Source organism: Leucopleurus acutus (genome assembly GCF_964270905.1).
Source record: "Leucopleurus acutus genome assembly, chromosome: 6".
NCBI classification, from domain to species: domain Eukaryota; kingdom Metazoa; phylum Chordata; class Mammalia; order Artiodactyla; family Delphinidae; genus Leucopleurus; species Leucopleurus acutus.
The window spans coordinates 56,219,218-56,230,583 of record NC_139149.1 but is presented as its reverse complement, the minus strand read 5'-3'; the positions used below and the strand labels follow the sequence as shown (position 1 = coordinate 56,230,583).

The following is an 11,366-nucleotide window of genomic DNA, read 5'->3' as shown; positions in this document are numbered from 1 at the left end:
AAAAAACTTCTCCAATGATTTCTTCCTTTGTATGTTATTTTCCTTTGAGACGAGTCTGTGCTATTTGCCTTTGTGTTTCCATTTCCTAGCAGAATTTCTGGTATAGTTCTGTTGTAATTTCTAACTTACATGTTTTCTTTTGAAAGAGATTGTGTGGCCTCTAGGTTGGGTCTTCTTTAACTTTGGAAAAGTTACGGAGAATTTAGACTTGGTACCGGCAGTTTTAGAGATGGGAGTGTGTGTCTGGAGGTCACAGATAGCAAGTCCAGAGTCAAGGACTCCCCTTTGAGTACTTTGTAAAGCAAACAATAAATTCTTTATTGTGGCAAATGAACAAAATATTTTTGATTAATAATAGAGATAAATCATACATTATGTTTTGCAGTATTGTGTAAACTTCAAAGTGTTATGTAAATTCCAGTGGTTATTGTTATTAGACCCCTCACTGAGGACATTAGAGCTAGTATTATAATACTGTCTTACGAATAAGGTAACTGAACCAGCAAAGGATGGAGTGGCTTGTTCAGGGTTAAATGGTGTGTAGAAGAGCTAGAGCTCAGCTCGTCCTCTGGTCCAAGTCTGATGACTGTTCATGAAGGACTTTATTTACAGAAGGAGGAAGTCCTACCTTGTGCAAGAACAGAACCAGAGGCCTGTGCCACCAGCCAACAGTCTGTGTCTTTATCCCTTATTTACAAGTGGATAAAAATGAGTGCTTTATTGCAAATGCAATGGTACTGCAGGAAATGCTATTTTAGGGAAAATAAAAGGCAGCCAAAACAGACTGTTTGGATTTATTCCATGTGAACACCCTGCAGCCAAGTCTCAAGTCACCAATACAGCTGCCCCATGACTTTGCCGACGGACCTTCTGGAAAAAAGCTGGCAGGGTACAAGCATTCAAGCAGCTCTTATAGAAAGGAATGAAGGAAAGGAAGTGAGCTTTGTAAAATATCTGGGCAGGAATCCTTAATCAAGATTTTGTTCATTTTTTTAAGTACATACAAGTAATTGTTGAACCAGAGTTAAACCTCATTGTTTCTGGAATCATACAAGTCATGAATCCTTCAGGGTTCATGGCCCTAAAGTGAATCTCACACATGTAAGGAGGGTTTACAATGAGGTATTTTTTCCTATTTCTCTCTACCTCATTTATTTATTGCTATGTGTTCTGTAAGGAAGAGTGTAAAAAAAAAAAAAAAAGCAAATCAGAGGAAATTAAAAAAGAATCCTCATACTTCCTTGTTAGTGCTTTGATCTCCTGGCCACAGCCAGATTTGTACAGGAAGGAAATGAATGACCTGGATCAAAGTCTTTAAAAAGTGCCAGTACTGGGGGGAGGATTTGCCTCATTTTATTTTCCGTCTTTGTTTGGAGCTCTTGTGGGAAATGGAAAAGGGGAGTGTCACTCCCAGGGCATCAATCACTATCATATTCAATTTTTTTTTTTTAATTGGAGTATAGTTGCTTTACAATGGTGTGTTAGTTTCTGCTGTACAGCAAAGTGAATCAGCCATACGTATACATATATCCCCTCCCTCCTGGATTTCCTTCCCACCTAGGTCACCACAGAGCACCGAGTAGAATTCCTTGTGCTATACAGTAGGTTCTCACTAGTTATCTGTTTTATACATAGTAGTGTATATATATCAATTGCAATCTCCCAATTCATCCCACCTTCCCTCTCCCCGCTTGGTGTCCATACGTTTGTTCTCTACATCTGTGTCTCTATATCTGCTTTGCAAATCGTTTCATCTGTACCATTTTTCTAGATTCCACATATACGCATTAATCAGTACTACAAAGTAGGTGTGAGGACCATCTCCAGTTTACAGAGATCAAGAGGTAAGGGTAGACGAACCAGGATATTAACCTAGGTCTAAACCCTATGCCCATGCTCTTGGAATACTTTACTTTTGTATAAGAAGTTTACAGAGCATTTTTGCCTATAGGTTACTTAGCTATTTTATTATTAAAATGATTGTTTAAAGCTTTTTATTATGGAAGGTTTTAAACATAATCAAAAGCAGAGTGATTACATCAACTCATAGCTAATTTTGTCTTACCTATATCTCTTCTCTCCATTATTTTGAAGCAGTTCTCAGATATCATATAAGTTTGTCTTTAAATAATTCAGTATCTATATTGCTAAAATATAAGGACTGAAACATTACAGTATCATGATCACACCTAAAAGTTAATAACTGTTCTTTAAAGTAATCAGATATCCATTCAGTTTTAAAAAATCTTCAATTGGCTTATTATTTTTTTACAGTGTCATTTAAATAAAAATCCAAAGAAAATCTATATGTTGGAGTTAGCAAGTGACTTGTTCTGGAGTTTCCCATAGTCTGGGTTTTGCTCATTGCACCCACCCTCTGATGTCCTTTAACATGTTCTTCTGTCCCCTGTATTTCCTAGAAATTGGTAGCGAGATCTAGAGTAAGGTTTTTCCATCTCGGAAATAATGACATTTGGGTCCAAATCATTCTTTATTGTGGGGAGCTGTCCTGTGCATTGTAGAATAGCTATCAGTATCCTTGGCCTCTATCCACTAGAAGCCAGCAGCACCTCCCAATTGTGATGGCCAAAAATGTCTCTAGACAGTGTCAAATGTCCTCTGGGAGCAGAATTCCCCTCCCCTGCTCCAGTTGAAAATAGCACTAGTCTAGAGGCTTGAACACGTGTAAGGTTGTGTGTGTGTGTGTGTGTGTGTGTGTGTGTGTGTGTGTGTGTATAAGGGCAACAACACTTTGTATATAAAGGTATGTATTTCCATCAGGAGGCACCTAATGTCTAACTGCCCCTTTGTGATATTAGCAGCCATTGATAATCATGCTAAGATCCATTTAGTTCTAGAGGTACTTAGCTATTTTAAATGTCACTTCAGATATATAGCAACTGTTTAATTAGTTGTTTTAAATTACAATGTTCCCACATAATGGAGGATTAAGTGAGGCTTAGACAGAAAACCTTTTTGTGAGACATGACACTTTGTTCTATTGTTTTTGGAGTCATGATGAATAGGAAAATTACTTTTGGACAAACTTAGAATCAGTTTATGAATATGGCTTTAATTTGTCTATTTCTGAGAAATAAGATTGTCTATAGGAATGGGTCTTCTAGGCACTAGAAACCACTTAAATATAGTGGAGGATGTTGGAAAACTGCCAAGAAGGACTTATTTCTTTTCCCCAAATATTTGAAAGGATCAGGAAGCTTGACTCTGTAGTTCATAGTCCTGCCTGTCAGATCAGACCCCTAGGATATAGTTCTTACTCTTTCAAGCTTCTAAGATCAAGGTCTTGAGCTCCAAGACAGAGCACCTTGTGTCCATTCCAAGCACTCCTTTTACATAACAATGAATGGTGTGTAAGGGTCCACTCAGGGAAGCAGGGAGAAGGGAGGGAAAAGAATGGGTGAGATGGCAAGAAAGGCAAGGGTATTAAGGTTCCAATAAAAAGATTATCCTTGAAATAAATAGTTTCATATCATATTTGGTCTTTTTGTCTGCTGTGTTCCTATATGCATAAGGCATAAGATATTTTTGGTTATTCTACTGTTTGAGGACTTTCTGAAAATATATATGTGTGTGTGTGTGTGTGTGTGTGTGTGTGTACAGCTATGAAACAGGTAAAAGTTCATTTTTCTTAAGTTATTTTGCTCTTCAGTCTGGCCATCTGTAAAATGACACCTGCTATTAAACAATTTGTCAATTATCACTATTTTTTAAGGAACAGAGAGTTGAAACTGCCATCCATTTTGCTTTTAATGGGATTAGCATCAAGGAAAACCCACTCACTCAGAGTCTAAGATAAACATCGGAACAATGCAGCAATTATGGGTCATTCAATTAATAATGTTGCACTGACTTTCCGTTGCTCAAAAATAGTATAATTTTTTCTTAGCTAAGTAGACAGATTATTTCATCTTTATCAAGTACCATATTAGCATGCTTTTGGTGTGAGTAAAACTATTGCTAATTATCATTGGTTTGCAGCACTTCTCTTTTGTTACTTAGGAATGCCAAAGAAAGGGTCAAATCCTTGTTACAATGAAGGCTTTCTTGCCGGTAATCAGCAGTATTTGGTCTGCCTGCCACGGGGGCAGCTTCGTCTCTGAAGTTTTATTTCTACTGACTTTCTGTTCTTTAGAATTTTGTATATCTAACTTTATATTTCTAACTGTTGAAACTCCAACTGGGGGCATAAGTGGGAGGGAATGAAGAGGAGGGATAAGTCATTCTTTGGACAGTGATGCCTGGTGACGGGCATGTTCATCAAACTCAGCCCCACTGCACCTTGCTCTTACTATTCTCTCTACTCGAGGTGAGAAGGAAGAAGCAGACTGACCGCATCTTACATCACAGACGGACCTTTTTTTTTTTTTTTTTAGCAGTTTGAGATAGGATTCAGAGCCCTGAAACCTTGAGGAAAGAGAAAAATCTCTTATTTAGTCTTCATCTTACAAACACATTATAAATATCTCCCATCTTTTAAAAGACCCTAAGATCCCTCTCAGCTGTTACCCTACTTCTCTGCTCCCTTTCACAGCAAAGTTACATAGAATTGTCTTTGATCGCTGTCTATCTCCATTTCCTCTCCTTCTTTCTTTCTTGAACTCATTGAAAACAGTCCATCTCCAGATCTCCCAAAAACGTTCTTGTCAGTGTCACCAGTGACCTCCATGTTGATAACCCTAATAGTTCTTGTTCAAACATCACCTTATCAGAGAGCTACTCCTCACTGTTACTCTTTCTCATTTATTTTAATGTCTGTTCTTCCACCCTCCTAAATAGAATGTAAGTTCCATGAGAGCAGGGATTTTATGAAGTTCATCACTTTCTCTCTAGTACTTAGCAGTCCCTTTACTATCTATTGAATGAAATAGTTTTAAAAAGCTGTGTTACTTCACCTATAATTTCATTTATAATCCCTTTATCCAGTTCTTAGCACGGTGTCTAGGAAGGTGGATTTCAATAAATATATGTTGCATTATTCCCTGGAGCATTTGAGGCACAGTGTTCCATCCTGTGGCTCAGTGACTCCATTGCTAGGGCTCATGTGGGATTGTTATTATTTTTCAAAAAATTAGAACTGTCAGTCTTAACCTCCTTTGCAGATTTTGGTGATAGTTCTGTGTATGTGAAGAAAGAGGTACTGCAGATCCAAACTCTTCAGAACAGGCCTTTTGGGTGCTTTTTAAACTTAGGTCTGAGATCAGGTCACCATGGATAGAGACCAGATAGGGATTTAGGACTTCAGACCCAGTAGTTCAAAGCGAGGGCGGTAAGGGAAACTATATAAGTGAATGTCTTTCCCTTTTTGGCTTCAGGCTCCTGAAAGCTGCTCAGACTAAACTTGATGTTAGTCCAATTCTAGTAGCCCTTGGGAAGACCATATTTACTTTCTCTTTCCAAGGTACTGAATTGTTATTCACACTTTATAAATATTATGTATATGCTTTTCATTGAAAGGCTCCTCAAATTATTTTTGGAGGGCTTCCCTGGTGGCACAGTGGTTGAGAGTCCACCTACCAATGCAGGGGACATGGATTTGTGCCCCGGTCCTGGGATCCCACATGCTGCGGAGCGGCTGGGCCCATGAGCCATGGCCGCTGAGCCTGCGTGTCCGGAGCCTGTGCTCCACAATGGGAGAGGCCACAACGGTGAGAGGCCCGTGTACCGCAAAAAAAAAAAACAAAAAAAACCATATATATATATATATTTTTTTTTTTTGGAAAGAGGCAGGAAATGCTTCTCTGTTGTCCTCTTGCATATTACTGCACTCCCTAGATGCTAGTCTGTGATGACAGTCACTTCAGAGACTTGAAGTTGACTGACATAGGAGGTGGGGGTCAGAGAGGAATAAGTTGGTCTCCTGCTGCTTTGTTGTCTGTTTTTTTTTGGTATGGACTCTCTTGTTTGTCCTGGTACTCTTGGAAAGCTCTGTTTCCTAGCATAGGGTTTCCTGGAATTCTTAGATTATACCAGATTGAAGTCCTTAGTAGAATATGCCATAATTTGATGAAATTTAGATTTGGCCTGACTCCTCCAGACTTCCCAAAGTGGAATGAGAAACTGAAAGGAAAACTTTCCCTTGCGTTGCTTCTTCTCTTTCTTTTCATGCTATCTTTTAAAGATTATTTCCTTTCATTCAATTTCATTCTTCCTCCTGTAATTTTCTCTTCCTATTACTCTGAAGCCTGTAAGTGGTAGCAATACCTAGTATAGTGGTTAGGAACAAGCGTAGTGGGACCAGGTTGCTGAATTTGAGTTCAGGTTCTCCAGCTGACCAGTCGTATGACCTTTTTCAAATTGTCTAACCTCTCTGTACCTCAGAGAGGCATGTATGTAAGATCTCTAAAATGGGAACAATAGCGTAACTACCTCATTGGGTTGTTATAAGAACAAAATGAGTTCATACACATTGAGTACTTGAACAGGCTTCTGGCACATAGTTTTCAATACATGTTATTGATGATTATTATTGTTTTTGCTTATTTAACTTCGTGGATAGTACTTGCAGCTAAGTGCTGGTGGCCAAACTAGTAAACTTTTTCTGGCAAATCATTACTCTGACTGGATTATCCTGCCTTGGAACCAGACTAACATAAAGTAACTTATAAAGGATGACTTCAAGACCTTGAAAAGTCCCAGGTGTCTGGGCAGGACTTATATCAGTAACTTCTTGTTTTCCTTTTAATCTTGGCTTAAGTGTCATAATATACCTTTAAGAGGCCCTCTCTTTCTTTAGAATCAATTTGTCTTCTTTTTGGCTATTTTGTCAAAATCTGAGAACAGAATGTATTTATAGCCTTCCTGTCAAGATAATAAAGAGTAGTGCCTAATATGTGTGTCTTACCCTGCTGTGAATGATTTCCATTCTGGGAGGCCTACGAGTTTCTCAAACCACATCTTCCTCCTTGATTATGTAAACAGAACTATAGCATGGAAATTTCTTGCTTCAAGCCAAATCATTAGCAGAGAAAACATTAAAAAAGTCTTCAGGCACCAATCTGACATGTATATTTGGAGACAGCTCCCAATTTCGAGGAGCAAACATGGACATGTATCGTTTGGAAGTTGGAGAAAGGAAGGGAGAGGGAAAAGATGGTGTGAATGAGGACATTCTGTTTTAAAATTTTTTTAACATCTTTATTGGAGTATAATTGCTTTACAATGGTGTGTTAGTTTCTGCTTTATAACAAAGTGAATCAGTTATATGTATACATATGTTCCCATATCTCTTCCCTCTTGTGTCTCCCTCCCTCCCACCCTCCCTATCCCACCCCTCTAGGTGGTCACAAAGCACCGAGCTGATCTCCCTGTGCTATGCGGCTGCTTCCCGCTCGCTATCTACTTTACATTTGGTAGTGTATATATGTCCATGCCACTCTCTCACTTCGTCCCAGCTTACCCTTCCCCCTCCCCATGTCCTCAAGTCCATTCTCTAGTAGGTCTGTGTCTTTATTCCCATCTTGCCCCTAGGTTCTTCATGAACTTTTTTTTTTCTTAGATTCCATATATACATGTTAGCATATGGTATTTGTTTTTCTCTTTCTGACTTACTTCACTCTGTATGACAGTCTCTAGATGCATTCATGTCTCTACAAATGACCCAATTTAGTTCCTTTTTATGGCTGAGTAATATTCCATTGTATGTATGTGCCACATCTTCTTTATCCATTCATCTGTCGATGGACACTTAGGTTGCTTCCATGTCCTGGCTATTGTAAATAGAGCCGCAAAACAGTATGGAGCTTCCTTAAAAAACTAAAAATAGAACTACCATACGACCCAGCAATCCCGCTACTGAGCATATACCCTGAGAAGACCATAATTCAAAAAGAGTCATGTACCACAATGTTCAATGAGGACGTTCTTGCATTTTTGTATCAGACAAACTTTAGAGGTCTGGGCCTTAGTTAATAGGCGTTTGTCCATCTTTCCATTAAAACAAAACTTAGCAGGATGAGTTTCTCTGGTGTTCTTGTGCAGTGTCTCCTCTCTTACTACACTTCCCCTTTACTTTAAGTCCTGTAGGACATTTCAGCTACATGATGGATTTGCTCCATGGGAAAAAGTTTACAAGGTTAGACTCAGACTCTCCAGGCAAATAAACCAAAAAGTAAGACTTTAGAGATCCCCTATCACAAAGTATTGTGACTTCCTCTTTTCTGGGGTAGATTGAAACCCATTAATTAATACTGTTAGCAGTAGAAATCTTTAAAGGGAGTAGAATCTGTTCATTTCTTACTTTGCTTAGTGTACAACTTGGACCTGTTCCCTCTGTGTGTGTATCCAAAGGGGGAAAAACTTTTGGAAACAGTTTTCCAAATCTTTTGTGTATTTTGTGTCTTGGCTCTGTGCAGTCTTTACTATGGGCATACCCCTCCACTTAATCATACACAGAAGAGACCAGAAGGTGTACAGGGGTTGAGGCAAGTCCTTAGCTGATTGACAGAGATTCATTATCAGCGTGGACAGAGACAAGAAAGCTGTTCATTCTTCATTCCAAGTGTCAAACTGCTGACCTCTAACCATTCCAATACCCTCTCTGATGACATCAAGCTGGCCTTGTTTGTTGGGGGAATGAGCCATGTCAGCAAACTTTTAGTCTTGTTAGTGGATACTGGTTTTCCGTTTTATGGGACTGGTTCTCAAAAAGACGGACAGGGAGAACAAGAGATCTGCCCAGCATATTTGTCTCAGATCCTTCATATCTACAATAATCACCTTAAATGAAAGAGTCACAGTCCAAGCCCAAATAAATTTTCCTCCTGATGGATAACTTCTCTATTGCAAAGAGTTGGGTTTTCTAAGATTTCTTTCCTGCCTGCTGCTCTCTTGAAAGGCTAGGTGGCATACTGACCCTAAACGCTATCCGGCACATGGGGGAAAGGAATCGCTTGCTGGACTCAGCTGGCTTCTAGGTATCTCTTGAAGGCAGAATTACTTAACTGAGCTGTGTGACCCTTTGAAGGTGCATCTGCAATGTGCACCATCTCAGTGATGAAAAGACATCAATAACCCTAAACACTAGCTGGTTCTTGGGCTATTTAAAAATAAAATAGGGGCTTCCCTGGTGGCGCAGTGGTTGAGAATCTGCCTGCTAATGCAGGGGACACGGGTTCGAGCCCTGGTCTGGGAAGATCCCATATGCCATGGAGCAACAAGGCCAGTGAGCCACAACTACTGAGCCTGTGCGTCTGGAGCCTGTGCTCCGCAACAAGAGAGGCCGTGATAGTGAGAGGCCTGCGCACCGCGATGAAGAGTGGCTCCCGCTTGCCACAACTAGAGAAAGCCCTCACACAGAAACAAAGACCCAACACAGACAAAAATAAATGCATAAACAAGTGTGGGGTTTAAAAAATATAAATAAATAAAATAAAATTCAGAAAAATTAGAAATTTTAATCAGTTATTAAATGCCTTCCATTTTAGTATATGATTGACTACATGTAACTTTGGCAGTTAAAGTATTTAAAGACACTTAACAGACTAGTTTTGAACTTCTGGAGATGAGAATATTTGTGCTTATTCCTTTATTGGGGGACTTCACAAAATGGCACTGTGCTCTCTGGTGTTGGAGACATACCCTTTTCTTACTTAAAAAGAAATCAGAAGAGAATCTGAGAATCATTGTGAAAACAATCTTTAATGAAAGAAAGAGTGGACCAAGAAAGATATCATACTTGTGAGAGGGAGGCTATTAAAAGATCATAAAAGGCAGACATTCACACTATTTTTAAAAGCTTTTTTAAGTGATAACTCTAGCAATACCAAGCAGTTCTGGAGCACAGTGAGTAATGACCCAGTCCCTGTACTGAGTGATGGGGATTTAAAAATGAGTAAGACAGGATCCTTGATCTCAGAGGGTTTCATGATGTCATGGGGGAAACAGATAATCAACCAATAGGATGAAGCCTACACTTAGGGATCATGAGAGATACATGTTCCAAGTGTGGGGAAGCACAGGGGAGAGACTGACAGTACCTTTTTTCTTCAAGGGGCATGCTGATTTTTCCAGTGAGATCTCAAAAACCAGAGTTAAGCATCTGGTTAATAGCAGTGAAGTGACCATATGTGCATAATGTGGTAGCAGTTATTCAGACTTTTCAAAAAGCTTTACTAGACATTGTCCTTTGAGGTCCCTGTACCCTGTGAAGGAACTTATCCAAATGTGTGGATGGGGAAGTGGTGACACAAAGAGGATGAACAACTTGAGTAAGAGTAAATAGATACTGAGTGGTACCCCAGGTCCCAGGTTTCCTGGCTTCTAGGCCTGTTTTCTTTCTATGACCCTCTAGCCAAAGAACTGGCCCTTCGTTTCCCAAAGCATATGTGGTGGTACATTACTTTCCTGGGATGTTATTTGTATTATGTAAACGAAGGTTCCATTTTGAAATAAGTTGAATTTCTTCTCATTCTTCAGCTCGAAGCTCGCAAGTCACTTCAGAGGAGACTTCCCTGGGCTCCCATTCCTACTTCTACTATGCACTCTTTCGGCACTCTGTACTTCCCACATTTAGCATGTAATCCAGTTTGTAATTTGCTGTTTGTGTCATTCTTAGGTTATCCAGAGAATGTATCTTTTGTTTACCAATGTATGCTTAGCAGTTAGTGTCTGGAATATAGTAGTCACTCAAGAAGTGATTGCTAAAGCAACGTCTTCATTTAAGGTTTGCGTGCTCTTTCTGTTCTTTCAGGATACCCAATATGTGAGCAGAAAACTTGTGCCAATGGAGCCTGCTATAACACCAGTCAGAAGTGTGATGGGGAAACGGATTGCAGAGACGCCTCTGATGAACTCAACTGCAGTAAGTAATATGGTGAAGCTGGTTTATACTGGCCAGTTATGCACATTTCCAAGTTTGTGTTCAGTGAATTCATGTTGGTAGCTTGAAGTCAGCCACGGTGGAGTATTTACACCATGGAAATTGGCAGATACTACAGGTGAGGACTTTTATGTTCCTGGAGAACTGGTTATTAAACATTTACCAGAACACTACTGCATAATAAGAATCTCTCTTTAAACTTGAGACAGAATCTTCCTATGAAATTAAGTGGCTACAGTGGAATTGAAATTCTCACTTTTCTTTCCCTTCTTAACCTTGTGTCCCAGCTCACCGATGCTTGCGCAGTGAGTTTCAGTGTGACAGTGGGGAGTGCATTTATAAAACCTACGTCTGCGACCATGACCTTGACTGTGAAGATGGCAGTGATGAACGTTCTTGCAGTACGGTGATTTCCTTACGTTGGGTCATGCTGTTAGGAGTGTTTTTGTGTTTTTTCTTTTTTCTCCCTACCAATGTGCTACTTTTTTCAAATCACAGAGTCACTATGTCTGATGGCAAAGGGAGCCAG

General features: G+C 39.6%; 1 protein-coding gene across 1 annotated transcript in view; it reads left to right on the top strand.

The window, feature by feature from the left end:
• LRP2 (LDL receptor related protein 2) overlaps window positions 1-11,366 on the top strand; it is a gene marked incomplete at both ends in the record, with an annotated part of 195,552 nt that overhangs the window by 44,557 nt on the left and 139,629 nt on the right. Inside the window, 2 exons of the mRNA XM_082840763.1 lie at window positions 10,709-10,819; window positions 11,125-11,238. Of these exons, the coding sequence (XP_082696889.1) occupies window positions 10,709-10,819; window positions 11,125-11,238 (225 nt within the window). The remainder of the gene's footprint in view (window positions 1-10,708; window positions 10,820-11,124; window positions 11,239-11,366) is intronic.